This window comes from Takifugu flavidus, chromosome 1, assembly GCF_003711565.1.
Source record: "Takifugu flavidus isolate HTHZ2018 chromosome 1, ASM371156v2, whole genome shotgun sequence".
NCBI classification, from domain to species: domain Eukaryota; kingdom Metazoa; phylum Chordata; class Actinopteri; order Tetraodontiformes; family Tetraodontidae; genus Takifugu; species Takifugu flavidus.
The window spans coordinates 13465439-13487440 of NC_079520.1; the positions used below are offsets into that span (position 1 = coordinate 13465439).

The 22002-nt window shown below is 44.7% G+C and overlaps 1 protein-coding gene across 4 annotated transcripts in view; it reads left to right on the forward strand.

The window, feature by feature from the left end:
* dachd (dachshund d) overlaps nucleotides 1–22002 on the forward strand; it is an 86409-nt gene that overhangs the window by 36530 nt on the left and 27877 nt on the right. For 2 of the 4 annotated variants that reach the window (XM_057036984.1, XM_057036975.1), the window contains exons 2-4: nucleotides 10220–10335; nucleotides 10979–11149; nucleotides 15838–15990. In XM_057036984.1, the coding sequence (XP_056892964.1) occupies nucleotides 10220–10335; nucleotides 10979–11149; nucleotides 15838–15990 (440 nt within the window). The remainder of the gene's footprint in view (nucleotides 1–10219; nucleotides 10336–10978; nucleotides 11150–15837; nucleotides 15991–22002) is intronic. The other 2 variants (XM_057036997.1, XM_057036992.1) reach the window with 1 other exon arrangement.

Here is a 22002-nt window from a genome sequence, read left to right on the forward strand (position 1 = left end):
ACTGGGAGTGCAGGGGGAAGAAATGTACCCCATCTGTAATACACTGTGTAGACTAATATCAGCTCCTTTTCTCTGATATTGCAGCGAGATATCGATCTGGTAAAATTGTCCCATATTGGAGCTGTCTGTTGTGATATTCATCATGCTGTCACCTCTCTCCAACACCTACGCGTTATTAGAAACCCGGGTTTGAAGAGGTTGAAGGGTTTTAGTCTCCGAGATGTAGCAAACAATTCATCATGTGAGAGAGAAGGAGAGAGGGAGGGACAGAGAATTCAGGTACGATGCCTGGGTTAAGATTTATGTCTAGTCAGGCTGTACATTAAGAATTATATCATCAAGCAAGAGGACACCAGCAGCTCCACCGCTATCTGCTGAGCAGGCCCATTTGCTCCCCTGCCAGGCTTAAATGGAGTTTTCTTTCTATCTCTTTAAGCTTTAAAGAGAAATCTGAGGGCTGAAGGACCGCGGTGCCTCACGGAAAGTTGTTTGCGAAAGGCGCGGCTGCCTGTCCGAAGCCATCGTCACCTGTGTGGGGATCTCAGTGAGCCTGACATGTTGTGCCACTCACTTATTAGAAATGAAGCCTGTAACTGCTACGTGCCACCACCAGTTTTGCCCACTTCAGGGTGGGTCTGGAACTGGAGAGCCTGTTATTTCCTCCCTGTTGCTCACAGTCAGAGATCCTTCCGGAAGGATCAGAGAGACGCATACAGATGGAATCCAACTCTTCCGCATCTTGCTGAGGAGCCAGACTTTGATTCGCCTTAAACGCAGCTCAAACGCTCGTCTGGGGGCTTCCTCTGAAGTTCTCTCTGGGAAGCGCACGAGTGCGTTCGCATGCTAGGCTCTGCTCTGTTAGCTGCCATGTTATTGTTGTCAACAACGCTTAAAGCGCAGCTGGCCAAATTGATCAGGGCCCGCGTCGGAGTGAACTTGAGCCGCAGCGAGCGGAGCTGCGTGTGTCTAAATATGCAAACAGTCTCACAGCAGTTGACGCCGACACTGTTTCTTCTTTTGGTGAAACAGCGAGAAACAGGCTAGAGACGTAACCTTTGCATGTGTACAGAGAGAGAGTTCGAGAGAAGACAGAACTATTTCCCCCCATTATGTAAACATTTGTTTCCTGCCTACATCATTTGTGGATTCCACCACTTATTTACTTTTCATTAATGATTGGAGGGAAAAAATAGAAAGTGCAGGGGGGAAAAAAGCCCAAAATAAACAGCAGATATTTTTTTGTTTAATGTTTCACACAGGATTCCAATCCTCAGTGCAATTAATGCTAATCAGTCTGGTCTTCCTGTTTAGCTTCAGTTCGGAGTGTGTTTGTGTGCGCGTCTCTTCTAAATCTTATGCCCCGTCTCACTCTTTTGCCCTACGCTCCCTCCTCCGCCTCTGCTGTTAGTCACTGCATCTCCCCATGTTCTGATTACATCACCCTTTCTGTCTGTTGTGTCCATTTAGACCTGAAATTAATCACATCCGACAATCTGGTGGTGCTATTCCCAAAGTTCAAAAGCTTTAGCGCTGAGAGAGTGATAGAGAGCTGCGGGGAGAGTCGGGGTGAGAGACGGAGCGAGTCGGGCATGTTGGAGGTACTTACCATTTGTAGAGTACAGTATATTAATTGCTTATCGGTTTTTGATTTCGGAGTCATTTGGAGTCAATCGGACGCATCATTTTCGCAGCTATTGTTCATTGGGGTTTGTTAATAGTCGCCCCACTGGCGGAATTAAAAGCAAATTAAAAGCCTTAACTATTGACACTATCTGAAGTCACTCTCCACAACAATTTCACATAACAATGGGGGGGATTAATAAAAATGCAGCTTGATTTCTGTTCTCCAAAGCTTTTTGCTATGGGGAACCAATTAACTACCCTTCAGGATGACTTTCACTTCTAACTGCTGGTCTGTTCCACTGCCAGAAACTGGGATTAATTCTCAATTAATCCCCACACCAGAACAACTCTGCCTTTGTCTGCCGGGGAGGACATGAGCGTACAACGCCGAGGTTACCCCGAGCCTGTTTGGCGATGGGGCTCCACCCCGTTTAAGATTGATACACCCTGTAGACCGGCTCTTCTCAAGCTGAAAATAAGAGCCATTACAGGGGGATGCTCGACAATGATTTTTGTTTTAGGATTTTGAGCTTTATTAGCCATGCATATTAATGAGGCAATTAATTCCATTCGTCCTCGCGAGTGGTCTGTTTGTTTTCGCCTGACCTTTTATCTTAGATGTGTTCACGCCTCGCTTGGTTTAAGCACTTACTCCATACTGCGTTTCCCATAGCGCCACATCCAAAAAGGGAGTTTTCATGCGTTTAGCAGGGAGGGTCTCCCCCGCTCTTTTGTTTTCTCTCTGCAACTTGTTCTCTCATCCATCTCCCCTTCCCCCTCTATCCTGTCCTTGCCTTCTCCCTCTGTCAGAATGCCTGCTGGTTGTACTCCCCTCTAAATGTGACAGGAAATATGCTATTATAGCATGCAGAATATTTGCCTGATGGGATTTGCAATAAAACGACTACATTTCCTTTCCATTAGAATCTCCAAAACCTTCTCTCTAATTTATGAATACCCTGGCGAAAAGACATGTTATATACATAAAGACTAAAGTAGCCCCCAGTCCACATTTAGCTCATCCTGCTTTCAAACTTAGTTGAGAGGACAGGAGAAATAATTGAAAAGTGCAGCTGGACTGTGTACAATCTTGTAAGGGATGCCTAGAAAATGAGATTAATCAGCGCACAGACATTGTGGGGAAAAGTTTGCCGTGAATGCCTGACAGTCGTGCTCTTTCTCTCATTTCAAATGTTGGCAGGCTAGCAGGCAGCTCCAAGGGAAATGCGCTCCTTTCATACTTGAGTAATTGATGAATTGTATGCAATATGCAAATGAGAATCCATAAATCTTATGAATGACAGCTTAATTTATGTGAGCCTTAATGAATGCAGGATTAGATTTTAATTAAATATCCTCAAAGGCACCCTGACTGGGTAAGTTTTTAAAGCCTTGTTTTGAAGACTTGTTTCATATGCATCGCAGTTCATGAAAAAGAGAGATCAGTGAGAGTGGTTAGATGAAATTTCCTCGCAGTTTTGAAGATAAGACCTGCTCTGTTTTGCTAACCAAAGGCACTAGCAATTAATAAATATTGGAGCCAAATCATATCTACCAATCTCATTTAGGCTTTCCTGGAACCGCTCGTTCGTGCACATTTGATTAACTGCATTTACTTTAAGCACTATCTGATTTCTAACATTTGGTACAGTATCTTTTTAATTAAGAGAATCATCCATTAAGCATGGAAAAGTCAACCAATTAGGCTTTCCTCATCAGCTCCCACGATGTAGGAAGTCTGCTTACTCATTATCACTGTCTGTTGATGTGATACTAAACAATCTCGGACTGCAGTTATGGGATGTACAATTATGAAATCAGCTTTTAACATTAATGATGCATGGGAATAATCTCTAATTTATCATGTTTTAGATCTTTTTTAAGATTCTATTTCACAGCTGAGAGGCTTCAAACTGTTCTAGCGGAGTGTGACTACAGGAGTAAGCGCTCTGTAGCTACTGTGACAGTTTTTTCCGCTAAAGCCTGGCTGAGGTTTCTCCAAGCTTGAAGACAGTCAACTGCCGGGAAGTTCCAGCCTCGCAACCGTGTGTGGTTCTAATCAAGCTTGAGCTTGGAAAAGAAAGCACCAGGAAGGCACCCACTCTCTGAGCTACCACTGATCTCGACCCCGCACATTAGTCCACGCTGGGATCAGAGCGCAGACAACACTTTAAAAGGGGTTTTACCGGGATTGATGCTAACTCTCTCCCGCCTTTGATTTCACACCATTTGATCTGCGATATATTGTTCCGTAACAAAGGTTCGCAGTTTGCAGGCGGATGCAGCTGTTCCTACTCCTAATAAATAAAAGCAGCACCACCGCACTCTGAAACTCACTGTAATCCAGCTATCTAGATCAGATAAGCGTGATGTGGCTACCTGTGCGAGGCAGTGTTTGACAGGTGCAAGGGGAAGCTGATTGAGATAATCCAAGAATAGGCTCAATGCAAATACAGATACAAGATGAGGGTGTGGATAGATGGATGCATGAAAAAGATGGATGAGTGAATACATTCCCATGTATCACGCTGTGACTGAGATTATGATCATCACATCCAATAGAGTGCCAAGGTCAGCAGGAAGTATAAATCACATTTTTCCCCCTCTTTTCCAGAAGCCGTACACGTTCCTGTCATCGGTGGTGGGTTTGTTTTTCGTTCAAAACGTGTTTGCAGCAGTGCAACGATATTGCACAACTGTCTTTGTTAACAAGATAAAAGAGTGCGCACAGACATGGCATAATGTTTTTACTTGCTTGATTTTCCAATTTGCACTAATTTAGGATGTTGACATTTCTTTTCTTTTCTTTTTAAAATTTTTTTTTGCATGCCAGGTCACTTCAGTGGTCAATCGGTCATCAAATATTTGCTGATTAGTTTTTTAACAATGTTAAACCTGGTGAGACGTTTGAAAGGATTTGCTCTTTGAAAAGGAAACGTGTTGATGATTCATCAAACACTTCCTCCTCTGCTCGTTTGCATTGGCAGGGATGTTATCTGCTCGGCCCTGTTTGCCCACATTATTGTCTTCTCTTCAGAGCAAGAAGAAGATTAACCCGAGAGCTGAAATCACATTCAGATCACCTGATCAATACGTTGCTTGACCATATGTCCTAGGCAACAGCCCACAACAGGTCATCGCCAGTCTTCTTTTAATGGCTACAAGGCAATTTTATTTCAAATCAAGGACCTTAAATTACTCGTTTGTAGCATTAAAGAAGGATATTTCCATTGTCTCCCAGAATTAGCTTGTTTGTTCTTATGGTTCTGAATTGAAACATGAAGCAGTGAAGCGCTGCTATGTTAGCCACGTGCTTCAACATGCACAGTTCACCTTTCAGGGGAGTTACATGAATATTGATAGGATGTTTAACCTAAGGAAAAGAAAATAAAACTTTCAACTTAAGCAAATTCAAGCCCCCCGATGGTCTGAGGCCTAAGAATTTCTGCTTGACCCGGCACTTACGAGGTAAGAAGCCGCTTTGTTTTATCAATAAGACCTTGTTTTCATGGCTGGTCACCACCCCGGCAAACCAATCAATGGGGCGTGCTCCGCTATCGCTGTGAGAGAAATGAAAAATAAACCCCAGATAATCCTTCAGTTAAAAGGTTACTCAGGGCGATAAAAGCTATTTTGTTAATTTATTTACTCTCTGCACCAGAGAGATAAAGAAAAGGAACAATTAGAGAATTCTAGGTGAGAGATTTTAAAAGGGCAATGACATTGGGTTAATATTTTATAAGGCCTGATTGGCAGAGACCTGCAGAGGCCTTTTGTTTACACAAGCCCCAGTCGGAATGATTCACTCGCTTGTTTTGGCCCACTGAGCGGAAATGGAATAAATATCTCCATCCTTACCTTTTGGAAACATCAAACAAAAGGTTGAGATAAAAGGTTAATGGCTTAATCATAACCAGCAGGAAATAATCATACGCTCATTCCCTGCAAGCTGGAGTCACTATTGACATAATCAGGTTGAATTCCTAAAGATATCCCGGGCTGATTTTTGTGTGTAACTGGATACAGTGAGGGAGTGCGCTCACTTGGGCTAAACATTACATCTGTGGTTCCGATTGATTTATAACAGATCATAATCGCTGCATTATCGGAGGTCTGGGTAATAAGACCTCACTTACGGCTTCCGCTGACAGAAGAACGCTCTGACAGGGAGATGTCAGAATTTTGCCACAAGATCAAAAAAAAGAGGTTCCGATATCTCTTCTGATAATATAGCGCCCATTATAGCCATCACCTTGTGTGGACTTCCTGTAAACGGGGTGCGAATGTGAATTTAATTATTGCACTTTTATTGCATTGTAGCGTTGAAATTGAAGTCGTGCGGAGTGTATTGTTGGGCCCCTTGTAATCTGATTGCCTGCACAGTGTACTGTGTTGGATAGTATCGGGTTCCAGCCAACTCTGCTGGGTCAACACACGGCCAGGCCATTAAAGGAAGTCTGGTTCAGGGAAAGTTCACCACTATTTTCTTTTCACCGTGCTCATGAAACCAAAAAAAAGAAAGAATAGATGTGTAACATATTTGTGGCCCCAACCCAAAGCTGGCGGGGCCTATGTTTTGTTTCCTTAATTCAAACCAGATATTCGAGGGTCTGGAGTTAAGAATAAACACAAATAAAGCGCGACATAAAATAATTTCACGAGTGACCTCCAGTATATCATTTAAAAAGTTTGTCTTCTCTGACATTCGTCCATGGAAAAACATTTAAAGACAGCGAATTCAAGGGAGACTCAAACAGACAGCTAAAACATGGAAACTAGCAGAGGTCCAGCCTTAAACCCAGTTGCGTTTCTCTTTTGTCCAGTAATGGCCTCGTTTGGAGGATTTTCTGTGCCAAGTTATTTAGGGAATCAGCATCTGCTGCTTGATAAATAGCCCGGGTCATGTTTTTTTCCTTTCTGTCTTTTTTTCCCTGCAAGACCGGGTTGGGCTGTCTCAGACCATGCTAGATTTGCAGCGCTGTTAGCACATGTGCCTCGGCTTTGGCATTTTAAAGGATACTAATATTTTCTTAAGAGGCATAAATCAAGTTTAAGCTGTGAAGACACTGAATTAAAAGAAAAGCATCCGTGGCGCAACCTCAGTAATAAAACGCACGCCGTTTCCAGAAGTTCATTCGCCAGTAAGAAAAGAGGCAACGACCTTCATTTCTGAAAGAGACTTCTCCGTTGCTGGGAGGTTCCTTAGTTCAAAGCTCCCATTCTGCTGGCATATTACTTTCATGACTGGCCGTTGTTATTTGTGTGCAGAGAGTAGCTGAAATGCTATCCCTTTAAACACACAGGGCGATACCCTTGCAGCTTATCTAAACATTACTCTCACTTTTCTGGCTTTTTATACCCCAGGTTCACTTTTTTGACACAATCTGAGTTGGATGTGACTTTTTTTTATTTTTTGTCCATCGGATGGCCTCTTTGCTTTTAGCATTGTTGGTAAAAAAGCCTTTTACCCATCACACACCCTCCACTGAGCTCTTTCATAAATAATTCAGCCAGAGTACAAGTGAAAGTGATGACAGCAAAACTGTGTGCGATCTCTTCCTCTCATAAGATCAAAGCGCCACTTCTATAGAAATGGGAATAACATTTCCTGAAGTCGCCAGGTCGAACTGGCCCTCATTTCTATATCTGACCCCTCATGTTTTTCTTTAATTCCCTCCCTCCGTCCCTCAGAAGGGACATTTTTGGGTCTGCTTTCAGCTCTAAAACCCCAGCGGTGCCAGTACGTGAGAGAGTCAGCACATTGGGAGACAGGGCGAGTGCAACCCTATTAGCAAGAGTAGAGGTAAATAAACCTCACAGGACATGGCTGAACTCATCCACTCTGGTCATGTGGTGTCGGGGCAAAAACAATGCATCACTCTCTGGATGCCGCCTTTGGGAAATGTAAGGAAATGTACTGTAACACAAACAGCCTTATACATTATATAGGCTGTCCAGACTTAAAAAATCAATCTCATCAGCCAGTGACATTGATTTAAAGGAAAACAAATGGTTTCCTTCTCACACAAACACTTGTCAATAATGTTTGAATACATTTCTGTTTTTTAATAAATTGATTTAAATAAAATCACATGTATGACATCAGATCAGTGTATTATTATTTTAATTTTGCAAAACATATCTCAAATGTTACATTATAAAGATTTTTTAAAGTTATTTACATTACTACATTATTCAGAGTGAAAATATAGAATTATAGAAGCACTATATTCATAACAAAGACTAATATTTGAGTTAAGGCATGCCAGCTGTGACTAAGAGAACCATAAATAGGTTCTACGGATGTAGAACGATGGATGGATCTCTGTGGAGGAACAGTAGACGTGTGGACGTGTGAATTTGGATGATACTCAGCTGTATCATCCAAATTCCAGGACCACTGTATCCCCTTTATCAACCCCTTCTTTTCTTTTCCATTGCTGTCACATTTGGTTGTTCTCTTCAGCTTTTATTGTTCTTATTTCAATGCCTCCTAGTCTCACTTGTCCCTTGGTCAGTTTTTCATTTTCCTTTTCCAGCTTTTTGTGTTAAGCAAAGACTTACTAAACGAGTGTTTGCTGACCAGGGAAATGATGTTCGAAGCTGGGTCACAGAAGAACAGCACTGGGATGGAGGCAAAAACACACCTAAATAGCTCAAGAACCAAATCTACCCCAAACGTTGAGCAAAAAATGGGCAAAGAAGGTTGAGGAAGAGCAGGCTTTCATGGTGCAGGTGATTGGAGTTGATGTGGGCCAGGTGAGCTGATGCCGGAGCCGGGGCAGGTGTGTGGACGGAGCCGGGGCAGGTGTGTGGAGGGAGCACGGGCAGGTGCGTGGAGGGAGCCGGGGCAGGTGCGTGGAGGGAGCCGGGGCAGGTGCGTGGACGGAGCCGGGGCAGGTGTGTGGAGGGAGCACGGGCAGGTGCGTGGCCGGAGCCGGGGCAGGTGCGTGGAGGGAGCACGGGCAGGTGCGTGGAGGGAGCGGGGCAGGTGCGTGGAGGGAGCCGGGGCAGGTGCGTGGAGGGAGCCGGGGCAGGTGCGTGGCCGGAGCCGGGGCAGGTGCGTGGAGGGAGCACGGGCAGGTGCGTGGAGGGAGCCGGGGCAGGTGCGTGGAGGGAGCCGGGGCAGGTGCGTGGAGGGAGCCGGGGCAGGTGCGTGGAGGGAGCCGGGGCAGTGCGTGGACGGAGCCGGGGCAGGTGCGTGGACGGAGCCCGGGCAGGTGCGTGGCCGGAGCCGGGGCAGGTGCGTGGAGGAGCCGGGGCAGGTTTGTGGAGGGAGCCGGGGCAGGTGCGTGGAGGGAGCCGGGGCAGGTTTGTGGAGGGAGCCGGGGCAGGTGTGTGGCCGGAGCCGGGGCAGGTGTGTGGAGGGAGCACGAGCAGGTGTGTGGACATTAAGAAAATGGGGAGAGCCGCGCCCAGCCAGGGAAAACCACACGAGTCAGAGCTGAAGGCATCCTGACTCAGATTTGTAACAGTTGGACTCTGAGGTCAAAGTTGTCACATTTCATTGTCGGGCTTCTTTTTGTCCTGCAGCTGTTTGAACCTCCAGCAGTTGTGCGTCCATCTACAGCCTCTGAGGCATCTCTTTGTCTTTGTGTTTTAAAGCCCTTTGAAGAGTTAGCATGGGAGAGAATTTAATATTCTGATAAAGTTAAAAACTGTGGAATTATGTATGAAGCTAATATGTCTTCTGTATCAAGTCATCATAATCTATCTTCATCTGAGACAGCAGCTCCGTGTTCATAAAGAATATATAGCGTCATAGGACCCGTCCCCACCCCCGAGCGTACTCGCTGTATATTTATCTCACCTGGTAGGCTTGTCTTTGTAACTGTACGCCAGCAAAGTGCGTATTGATTGGATCTCGGACCTGTTAATAAGTGAAAGTAAGACATGTAGAAAGTCAAGGGTGTATCTGCTTTGAAGGCCTATTTTTCCCTCCACGGTGAGGTGGCACAGTCATTTATCACCGTTGGATCTGTGCCCCTCGTTTGGTGTAATAAAACTCCCCCATCAGAACCGTCCAACAGGTCTGAATCACTCTGTCACACCACCTTCCAGCTAAGGCACGCATTAAATCAAGCAAGCAGAACATTTCCTAAGGCGGCCATTGCCTTTTAATTTCCTGAAGAACCTTAAAATATCATTCATTACCAGAACTACACATATTTGGTTTTTAAAAGTCTCATAAATCAATAGTGGCCTGACTGCAATAATTATAACAAGTTAACATGTAATTTCCAGGCTGAGGGCCGTGCACTGGGTTTTAGCATATGCAAACGAGGCAATTCAAATAGTGTGGGGATATTAATACGGAGGAACAGGTAACGAGGTACGGGTTATGAATTATGCATCAAAAAGTGGTTGATCTTCAATAAAGGAAATGAATTCACCGTGTAATCTAATTAGTTATGGAAGTCTATTATGTTGAGCTGCAGAAAGCAACTGTCCTTGAAAAGAAATTTATTTACAGTACATGTTAGCTGTTTGGAATGGAATTGCTTTCTACAGCCACTCAAATGCTAACACTGCCCCCCCTTCCCCGCGCATGTCGCTTCGCCCGTTCACTTCTCCTTCTCCCCATCTGGTTTTTCAGCTCCAGACCCGGCCGACCTCCGAAGAGGACCCAGAGTGTGACGTCGCCGGAGAACCCACACATCATGCCCCACTCGGTCCCTGGTCTCATGTCTCCCGGCATGATCCCTCCAACAGGTACGCTTTGGCCTTCAATCCAAGGTTCCTGGTGGTTGTTGCTAAGGCTCTGATGATTCACACTATAGCCTTCTTTTCCGTGGCCTCCTTTCTGTCACCCACACACACACACACGCGCACCCACACACATGCCCAGCCTCCCTACCAGTAGCCTCCCCGCAGCTTGTCCTCGAAATGGCAGCCAGTCCAAAGTGACACATGCACCCAACCACCAGACACCAACTGCTCACCCGTTTACCAAAAACAGATCCTCTGCTCAATCCCCGCAAACCAGGAGCAGGGAGAATAAATTGAAGTGGAGATCTTTTCTCTCAGATTAGTAGATGTTGCATTTTGCCTGAAGTGCATTCTAATTAGTGCGATTAAATCCACTCCACTGGTGAATGTACATAGGCAGTGGTGATGCTAAAGCAAGCTTATCGCCACAAGAATCAACAACCACCGCTTGTGCCCTGACTTACCCCTGGGGCAAGTCTTATTGCGACTCGTGCTTTTGTTCTATTTGTGGCTGGCTTCATTGTGACTGCTTTGATGTTGGTGGCTGTAAGTGCTCTGATTTGCATATTTTACTTTGCATCTTGATATGTCTTTAATGATATTGTGCCATCAAACACAGCTCGTTGAGTGCACATTCTGTCTTCAGCACACATTGTGCACACAGGCTTCCATCCCTTGGATGTTTTTAAAAACAAGAATACTTTAAACACGGACTGGCCCGACCCCAGCATTCAGAAGACTATGGGCTCGCAGGGCTCATGCTTTGAACTCTGGAGAGCGGAGGAGGTCAGCGACTGTCTGCACAACAGCATAACAGGTGATCTTAAAGGCCGATGTGAGCACAGAGGAGGACAATGATGAGAAAGAGCTGTGTTATTTAGCCCAACATAAAGCAAAGGAAAAGCCTTTTGATACCATCTCCTGTTCAGCCCAGAGACATTCTATGATCTTGACATTTGTTCAAGTGTTTGGGGGGGGCACGGATGAAGTAATTGAGATTTTTTGCTCTTTTCCTAACTTGTCCGTCTGCATTCTGATTAAACTGCTCAGAATTTTGATTACGGTATTAAACATGAAAGGGTGATGGATTTACTGATTCTGACAGATTAATAATTAAGCATAATTGACCACACGTAAGTTAGCATCCAAGGAGGCGGGTAATTGATCTCCCCGTCATGTCCAAATGTATAGATTGATGATGAAAATAAAGTGACATTGAGCAACTGTCTTATTCCACTGTTCCACCATTACCCGTGCTCTGGCTTTCACTGAGCACCCAGGACTCCGTGAAAAAGCGGCTGTTCCATTTAACGAAGGCTACAAGCAGGGGGTCGTGAGTGCAAATGTGTACCCTGGTGTTTTTTGTTTTTTTTTATTTTTCCCCCTGTGGTGCTTCACACTCGGGAATAGCTGTCAAAAGGTTTCATCTTAAGAACGATGCAGGACATTTTTTAATTATCTCAGCTCGTACAGTACGAGGGGACTGATTTAGTTTACTCTGTTTCTATATTTGCAAGGTTTTTACAGGAAACTGATTAGATATTTGCATACGAAGCCAGCCGTCTCGTGCATATAATGTCCAGTTATAGCTGCGTATAATCTGTTTCTGTTTATATATTACAGAGTTTCAAATCGGCTCAGATTGAAATCAACGTGCATTTCCAACACTGCAAGCTCCCAGTGTAGCTGGACCAGAGAGGCCTGTGTGAAACACATTGTTAACATATGTATCTTTGCCCTTCACACTGGTTCCATTTAGAAAAGGACATCTTAATATGCTTAGGATTCCATTTAAGGAAATACCCTCATATGTGTGTGAAAGCACGCGTGTTTGTGTGGGTGCCGGAGTGCGTGCGGTTCGCGTGCGTGCGCCCCGTGCACACCACCAACCCCCCATCCCCATCCCGTCCCGGGAGGAGGGGTTTTCGTTGGAGCCCTTCCAGCTGCTGATGCATTACAGGCAGATTGGCCCCCAAATCGGATTATTTGCTGTGGACTGACACCACACTGAGATGACATCTCCTTTAAAGTGGAGAGGGCCTCCACTCACACTCTGGCCACTACTTAAGCGGCAGCTTCAATATAATTCATTTATGTCCGGGATATGGCTTTAACCTTTTGAATAACACAAGAGTACTGCATTTACCATTAGAGAAATGAATGTCACCTACATCTAACCAGGGTGCATCCGGTGCTTTATACTGAGAAAGAAAACAATATTTCCTAATGCTGTTTGGAGCCGTCTGGAGTGCAAGTGATGTTTCCGAGTGCACTTTCTCCCATCAAGTGCTGCAGAGAGAGGCACATTCCAATATTTATGTTCTTTTGATGTACAATTAGCACGTCAACTTCTTGACGAGATCATCTAATCCAGTGACACTTCCAGCTGCTTTAAAATAGATCCAGTGTGCGGCAGGTGATTTAATGTCAGTGCTTTGTGCTGCTACCCCTCCTCCTTCAGTCCACGGCTTGTCATAAGGTTAGCGCTCTGTGTAATTGATACTAAATTTGTCACAATGTGGATAGCGCAGCTCAAGTGGCGCTGCGTTCCTTGGGGTTGCATTGGTTGTTGCGCTGTAACCATTGCATGCATAAAAGGAGGCGGCCATGCTCATTGACATGGCGCGCTTCCTCCCCGCTTATCCTGTTTGTCCGATAAATACAGATTGTTTCCATTGTTGCCCACCGTGCGCCCCCTAACAGCAGATAAGCCCCGCTCAATTTCTTTGTTCTAAGCTCGGTTAAAGAAAGTCGTAAAAGTCAGTCTTTTGTGTACTGATGTGAAGTTAATCTGATTTTAATTTAATTATAGCAGTTAGGTGCGGAAGGCACAAGCATTGGGGTGTTTGTTGTAAGAATGTTCTGACATTGGCGCAGGTATGGGGCAGCTAGCATGTTAATTAATGATGAAGATCCTGACAATATGCAGAGGCATGACAGCGTTAAGCCAGTCGGCTGCTGCTTCCTTTGCATATTAATAGATCCTTCATTATTATTTAATATGACAGCTGCTCCAAGGGCTACCATCAGACCTTGTCTCTGTTATTTGCTGTTTTGCGCTCCCCATGTGACAGTGCCGTGCTCTTCTCTATTTGTTGAAATGCTCCTTCCTCCGTTCTTTGACTGGTGTGGCTCTCTACGTGTGTCCGTGATGTGCTGTTTGTTTCCCGCTCAGGAGGATTCTGACTAGCCCAAACGCCCGTATTAGGAAAAGTGTCTGAACGGAAAGGTGACTTTGAAAGAATATACGAGACAGGATTGTTTTGTTTGCATAGTAATGAATGCAGATTAGCGCTGAGTGGGATTGGTCTTGTTGACGTTTAGATTTCTAGCAGCTTAATAGACTTGTTGCTGGGTGCCAACATTTCCCTGGCTTCCTTATTGCATCCACTCTTTGGAGGTGTGTGTCATATGGATATAGCAATTGATCTGGTGAGATGAAACAATTATCAGGACAAAGATCTGGATTTATGGAGTGTGTCATTTAGTCAAAGACAGGGTGGAGTAATGAATGAAAAATGGGGAAATGATTATTCTGTGTGTTTTACAGTAGTACAAATCAATTTCCCGGCCTTTATTAACTCAATATATATCTGACCAGGGTGTCACTTTGGTCTTTGTGGATTATTTCCATTTTTATCTTTTGTTATTGCAGCGTGCTCCTGTGAACTGCAGTGCAGCAGAGCCAAAGTTAGAGAGCATCAGAAAGCCCCACTGCGGCACTCCTTTGAGCAGCACCTGATTTGTGAGGGGAATTTATCACACAAACAGCCCAGAGGTGATTTCAATATTTACTCGGCAGTCTGTTCTGCATACGTCTCATTTGGAAAACAGTTGACTCTTGCCCATTATACACAAATGAAGGCTGACCTTCAGACTGGGCAGAGGCCACATTCATTATGTGGAGAAGTATCACCTTCTTATGAAGCAATGGCACTCTCTCCCCCCCTGTTCTGCCTTTGCATATTGAACAGCATCCAGGGCCCATTGCAAACGAGAGGGCCCCGGCTGACATGATGTATACTGTACATCAATATGGTGCTGATGTATTTTAAGATGCAAACAAGGCTTTAAATTATATGCACCTCCATGTCAGTGGCTCAGACTGACTCTCACCATCTGCCTATCAGATGGGGGATGAGAGGAGTGGCCGTGCTGGTATCCTCCTGCATGCACGTGCTGCATGTGTTTTCTTTTGTGTGTGTGTGCCCATGTCCACATGCATCTATCCGAGCCACATGTTCGATTTCTACTTCTCCATGTCCTGTCGTCTCTCCTCAGATGCTAATAGCTGCTCCTCAGTCGCATCACAGAGGCTTGACAGCTTGTTGATGTTTAACGCAGACGCCACCTTGTTCTGCGTCAAACCTCCACATCCAGCCTCTGTAAAAGGCCAGGTGATATACACTATTGAGGATAGGAGTTTGACTAATAGGTACATATCTTTTTTTCCCCCTCCCTACATTTTTGAAATTGCTGCCGTCGTCGGAGAGAGGAGCGTCGAGACTCTCCCGAGACACGTCAGGCCTAGAGGAGCTTTAGCGCTATCTGTCCCTGCTGTTTGAGAGCAGGCTCATGAATAAAGATTTCAGGCACGTTCAACACACCCTGGAAATATCACAATGACAAACTAGTGCTTTATGGTCTCTGCAATGTGCTCAATATATGTAAATCACAGGAGTATATGTCTATAATCTCAGACTTACTATATCAATCAGATCAAGTCCATTTTGATCACGGTGCATATGGACAAAGATTGAAATAAAACCAGTCAACATGCATCATATATTTAAGATGATCATTGGTCCATGGCGAAGCATAGTGTCAGAAATATTAGTAAATGATTGTATTAGCATTAGCAACCATGGGTGTATTTCTGCATTTATTTTGCTTGGTCATACGTCCCGAGGACCAGAAATGTCCTTGTAGTTTTACAAATAAGGCACAAGAGTGCTTCAATTAACTGTGAAGGAATTTGACCAATGCTATTATTATTCAGGATGAAGTGAGTGTATCATTGAAACACCCTCAGTATTTGGAAGATATGTTTTCCTGTCCTTGTCCACATATTTTATTCTAATTTCGCTCCCCCCTTTCCTCTCCCTGAACCCTCTGCTGTCATACTGTATCACTACGCCAATGCAATATATGCAGCTTACGCTCCTCATACTTTGTGTACAGCATCGCGCCCTGAGTACATCGGCTCATATCAAGGTGCAAATGCATCAATATACTGGTGGGGCACATGAGAGTTGGTAAAACATTCATAAAAAAACATATGCCGTAATGCACAGGAATCCATCCCATCAGCACGATAACCTGCTGCGATGATATCGGCTGTCAAAAGATGAAGCGCCGACTTGTGACCTCGCAGGCATTTATTCGTAGCCTTTGTGAAATCCTGCGTTGTTTATTTGTTCTTAGCGGGGCGGGCTTCTGCAAAGTTCTCGCAGGTGCACAGTCTCAACCTCAGCAGTCATGTCTCCTCCACCTTCCCCTCCCCAGGCCTGACAGCAGCGGCGGCAGCTGCTGCCAACGCGGCCATCGCAGAGGCTATGAAGGTCAAGAAGATCAAGCTGGAGGCGATGAGCAGCTACCACAGTAATGCCAACCACCATGGGGGCGACGGAGAGAACGGAGACCTCAGCTCCAGCGTCGGTGAGACACACACACACACACACACACACACACGCACACACGTGCACACACACACACACACACACACACACACACACACACACGTGCACACACACAGAGAGGTTGCATCCAGGTATGAATTTAGATTAACCAAAGTCACATGGACAAATGTTTTAATGTCCCCTTAGAGACACGAACAGATACATTATGATAGTGAATTGCCATTTTGAAAGAAAAGACTGGAAAAATCAATGTGACGTATTAAAGATGTAGAAAAGACTCCAAACACATGTCTGTTTGAGCCAATATAAAACTACTTTAGAGAAGCTGAGCGGGAGTCATGTCTCCTGCCTATGGGCAGAATCCCACCAAGACAGACCATATATGATTACAAACTGAAATAAAATAATGAAATGCAGCTATAAATATACCAGATAAATGTTCCATATGCTAGAAGAAATACACGTACAGGTCAAAAGGTTCTCAGATAGGACCATGGGAAATAAAAGCTTGAGCTGGAGCTCTGCTCAGCCTGTGTCAGTTTAGAAGTCCTGCTCATGATATTGATTCATGCAGAAGGACATATAATTGTTTCTATGATTCTGGGTAGGAACTTTAGTGTTTTATAATTCAGCTCATTTAAAGCATTCATCATTTACTCCCTCACTTTGCCACAATTCATTAAAATCTGTGGGCAGGTAGATGGAGAACAATGCATACAGCTTGACTGAAACCAAAGCCTGGTTACATTTTTCTTTACAGTTTCTGTACTGCGATGGTAAGTCTTTTTTTAAACTGTTGTGTAAAAAGCAAAAAAAAAAAAAAGTAGTGTAAATGAAGCTGCGACCACATTTTCCCAAAGCCAGAAGCTTTTAACAAGCTCTAATTGAATTGCTGTGAGAGCTTTGGTTTTTCACTATGTGCCATTTCAATTAATTATCAGCCCTAAAATGCAGAAGGATTTTTGCAATATCACACAGACCCATTTAATGCATTAAACGGAATAATAATGTGCACGAGTGTGGATTCATGAGCACATTCCAAGTTATAAACCGAATGTAATCCCCGTAGCTTTGGTTGCTAAATGGAGGTTTTGATTCACTTAGTGTAATAAATGTCTTCACTCCTGAATACATTTCATCAGCAGTACTTGACACCATGGAGCACATGGTGTGTGAGATGAAAACAGGATGTGTTTCTGAGCTGATTTAACAATGCAAAATGCATAAAGAGTGAGGTCATCACTCCAAGAGAATGGAGTATGTAAAAAGAAAAAAAAAACAAGTCTACGAGGTCACGGAAATAAAGATAAATGCGAGCACCAACAGCAAGGCTGTGGCAGTGGAGCTAATAAGAAACTGTTTTATCTTTTTACAATTTAAATTGTAACCTTGAGCCCACAGCCAGCCGCCCGGGCTCCCAGTAGAATCATAATTCTGGCAGGGGGAGCAGCTTTAGGTGCGGGCGCATGGGCCGCAGCATTAGCTCTCTGAGTGAAATATATGGCAGCGACGCCTCTCAGCCCCATCCACAATCAATTGGATTCTTTTCCTTTAATATTTACTCGCAGCGATGAGATGCTCGTCTGCATGGTGATGAACAGTCTGCCACTGGCGTTTGAAGGTGACCTGTCAGTGGGTATGGACAAATCTCTCGCTCGCAGAAATGTAGAAAATAAATCATTAGGGGCCGGCAGTCAGACAGGGGCCTCTCTTTCTCTCTCGCTCTCCTCGGATTTAAATCAGCCCAGATTTATGATTTGAATTAATGCTTCGTTTGGTCAAAGGAATGGTCGCCGAGACAAATGATGTTTGGTACTGAAACCATCCTAATATTGATTACTGGGTGTCGCAGCAATCTCTTGTTTATATCAAGCACTCTCCTGTGACAGGGTGGCCAGCAGGAGTCATCCTGATAATACGGCAGAGAAATATGGCCCACTCGGCACCGCGGGGCCATGAAACACAGCCAGCAGCATGTTGTCTTCTCCCTCCAGCCCCGGGCAGCCGCTCACGTGTTTATTCCCAACCAAAGCAGTTTCCACGCGTTCCAAAAATGAGAAGCGAACATAGCTGAAGCATGAATGTAGGATCATTTCAGGGTCTCACTCAGGCCTGTTTGAAGTGTAAATACTGCCTTATTCAGCTGACCCCAGTGTATAAATCACTTTCTGACGTATAGCAGGAGGGGGTCGAGGGGAATTCGCTGCGCTCCGACTGGAACTACTGGTGGTGTGAGGAACTCACAGCTTCTTTAATGAAAGAAAGGGACTCAGTTGTATAATCACCCAGCTTTAACGAAGAAATAACAGATGTGTTGACTTACACAGGATGATGTTGCCCACCATAATAGCTATTGATATGATAATGAGTATGCTTCTGATGATACTGCTAAGGACACAGATCCATTTAATTACAAGGAGCTGCTACATAAACCCGTTTTTTTTTGTTGTTTTTTTTTTGTTTAAAAAAAATCCTCAGGCTAAGAAAAAAAAAATTCAGGTGCTTGGTGTCAGTGTTTGTTTCTCTTTGTGAGGCTCTTAAATCGAACCAAAGCCGAGCCATCCAGTGAAGGACACTCTGTTCTGTTTGTAGAGCCGGATTGCCTGTCGCCGTCTTTGTGTTGATGTAAATTGAACAGGCTAATATTTCTCTCTCCTATTAAATATTCATCACAATTAGACCTTGCTGTTTGCATCAATGTTATTAATTATAACAGGGGTAGAAAAACAGACAGTTCAACTCTCCACTAAAATTACCAAAGACTTTGATAGATAGTAATTTAAAAAAAAAAAAAAAAGATGCATGAGAAAGAAACAGCAATAAAGAGATTTAAAATGTTCTTATTTTAATAGAATGAGAGTTTTTTTGGAGGTGTCTTTCTTTGATTCTGCCTCACATGCTTTATTTAGGAGGGATCCCTCCCCAAGCACAATGTGGATTGTTCCAGTGCCTCTCAGGAAATGCCACAATTACAGATCACAGACCGAGCAAAACACGTGTGGTGCTGGGCCTTTAGGGGGATAAACAGCCCACCATTCCCTCCCAGTGCACTGACCCCAGTCACAGCCTTCATTACTGGGAGAGAAAACATTATCAAGTGCCCACTAACAAACACCTGGTCATTTCTAGAGGAGGAAGAGCTGATTTTTACCAGGCGCAAAGAGGAAAATCAAATGTGTCTCAGACCTGCAGCAAGCAAATGTGATAAAAAGGAAGGCAGCTGTCTCACTCGCTCTTCTGCCTTCCTCACTTTGGCCGCTGGGTCCTGCCCTGCCACTCATCTGACTCTTCAGCACACAACTCTAATGGAGCACAAATCCTGTTTGTAATTAGATATGGGAATTCCACTGTCATCAGCCAGATGATGCCACTGCGGCGCTGACCAAACCTGGTAACCAACAGTCACATTAAATGCGCCTTTTTAAGCGATCCCAAACCTGTAATGCTCTAACCACTCCCAGCCGCCTCATTTTGCTGCTACTTCGACATCAGAAAGCTTTTTTTTTTCTTCTTTCTTCTTTCTTTTCTGTCTGACTGTCAGGCTGCCCCCACCCAGTGTGGGACATAGAGCGCCACCTGCCAGCCTGAAGCTTTAGGGACGGTGGCAGGTACCCGGCGTGAAGCCCCACTGAAGATTGAGGGAAAGGGTTCGGGGTGAAACGATGAGGAGGCATCATTCTCTCTTTTTGGGGTCATTCGGCTAATTTTTGAAAGCCCCACCTTCAAGCTCGTTTATGTGTGTGTGTGTGTGTGTTGGAGTGTGAACATGTGTGCGTGCTTGCATGAGTGAGAAAGAGGGGGCCTTGGCCCCTGAGAGCGCTCTGTGAGGAGACCACAGCTGTACACTCCCAGCAGCTAATTGGTCCTTATCTAGCTGTCCCATTCATCTTCATTTTTTACCAATTACTGAGCATTATCTGTGTTCTCAGTTGGGTATGGGACTTAATCCTTTTTGGTTAAGCTGGTGCTACAGCTTGCAAATTTCAAATGGAGACGGGGAGGGGCATGTGGGATGGGGGGAGGACGAAACGGGGCGAAAGGTGTACGAGAAAGAGAGCGGGGGCTACAAGTTGTTGCAAAAACAAAGTCCAAAACTTCCCCTCGCCCCTTCACCAACAGGAAGCACTCAGAGACCTCATAAGAAGACCAAAAATGGATGCGATCAATTATTGGCGTTTTAATTCAATTCAGTGCCGTCTCATTGATTTGAGTGTTCTCATTGCACCCGCCGTTATTGACTTGTTAAAACCATATTTCCTCATCATCGGTGGTTTTACGCTCGGTAACAATGCTTCAAGTCTTTAATTATTCACAATGTATTCATTCTAAAGCACAGGGAGTCCAAATCATTCTGTTTACGCTATGATTAATACACGTATAGTACATTTCTCCTCCAGAAGGTACATCAAGCCGCCACAATCTGGGCCAGTTAGCCTTAATTTTCCAAGATCAATGCATAACTAGACTCCTCTCTATATGGGGTCCTTGCTTGGCCACGCGGCAGAGCCGAGTGGAGGCAGCCTGGAGATCACGCACTAATTACCGCAGTGTTTACAACTCTGCTGGATAGCATTTGCACCGTTTTGGATCATTTCGGTGAGTCAGCGGTCTAGTGTGAACAGACAAATAAGACATTGGGATGGTACCGCATGTGAATGCAATTGCAGTGAGGAGAAAGTATATTGTCATCAATTACAGGATCAACACACTCGTCTGTGATGGGTTAAAATTCGCTTACTGATCATTTGTGTCAAAAGACAGACATTCCTGGCAGACAGCAGCAGAGCGTGCTGTATATAGACGGACTGCTCCTGCACTTTGATATGGATCTGTTTGGTCACACTCTGCACCAGCTGTCAGCCCAGCTCCACTGCTGCGATTTAATTAGTCTGTTTATGTCCTTTCTAATAATAAATCTCTCTGGGTGGAAGGACACATCCTACCAGTTTCCTGCACACTCCAAACTGCTAACTGCACTGGTGCTGGTGGCCCACTGGAACTGAATGTGGGCCATGATGGAGGATGGTGGCTACTTCCTGCTCCTCTAGACGGAACAATGGCCCTCGGGCTCAGATCTAGTATCACCCCCTACTCAATCCTAACCTTAACCATTAGGGGATAAAGCACATACTGACCTGATATGAGTGTCTAGGGGCAACTTCATCCATCTTCCTCCCTAGCTCTCTTGTGGGAGCTTTTGTCAGCCGGAGCTCTTGAGAGAAGCTAGATTGTAGCCATGGGCTGAATGGAATTCATTTCACGAGCGCATAACAACTCTTTGGCTGTGACACATCATTGTCTCGCCTGATTTATGCATTTGTAACATGCTTTGTTTTTACAACGCTCTCTTCCGGTGTCGCAGCTGCGGCAGACAAAACGGGCTCCTTTTACACTGCAGGTGTGACTGTAACCGGCAGGCTGAGAGTGGCGGAGCAGACAGACAGGCTTCCAGCGCGAGGACAGACCTTGATGGGTCTGTGTCTCTCTCTTGGGCTTTGGCCCTCACCATCTCTCTATTAGTCTGCCAGGCTCATGGGAGCCAGGTGACAGATAAGTGAAGAACGGCACACACATTTTAATAGACATTTCAAAAGATAAACCTGATAATCATTCCTCCTTTTAATGAAGTCTAATGTCCTCGTTCTAATTCCGGTTGTGTCGGCCGTTGAACATCAGCATAATACTCGAACGAACGAAACCCAACGCCGCCGCTGCAAAACACACAAATGCAGATGACTGCAGAACTAGATTACAATAATGGGGAGTTGATTAAACATTATTTCCATAATGATCCATATCAACTTCTGTCACATTTGAGTGGCAGCGGCACTGCAGCCCGGCAAAGAGGAATAAGCGGCACGCAAGCGAGAGTTCCTGCAGGAAAAACATTTGTTTTATTGTCTCCTGCGGTTAGTTCACCATCACAGGAGCAGAGCTATAAAAAAAACAACTGACCAGTCAAGTTGTCATCCCTCATCAACATTAGGCCTCATTCTTCATTAATTGGATAGATTAATTTGGAGCGCTTTGA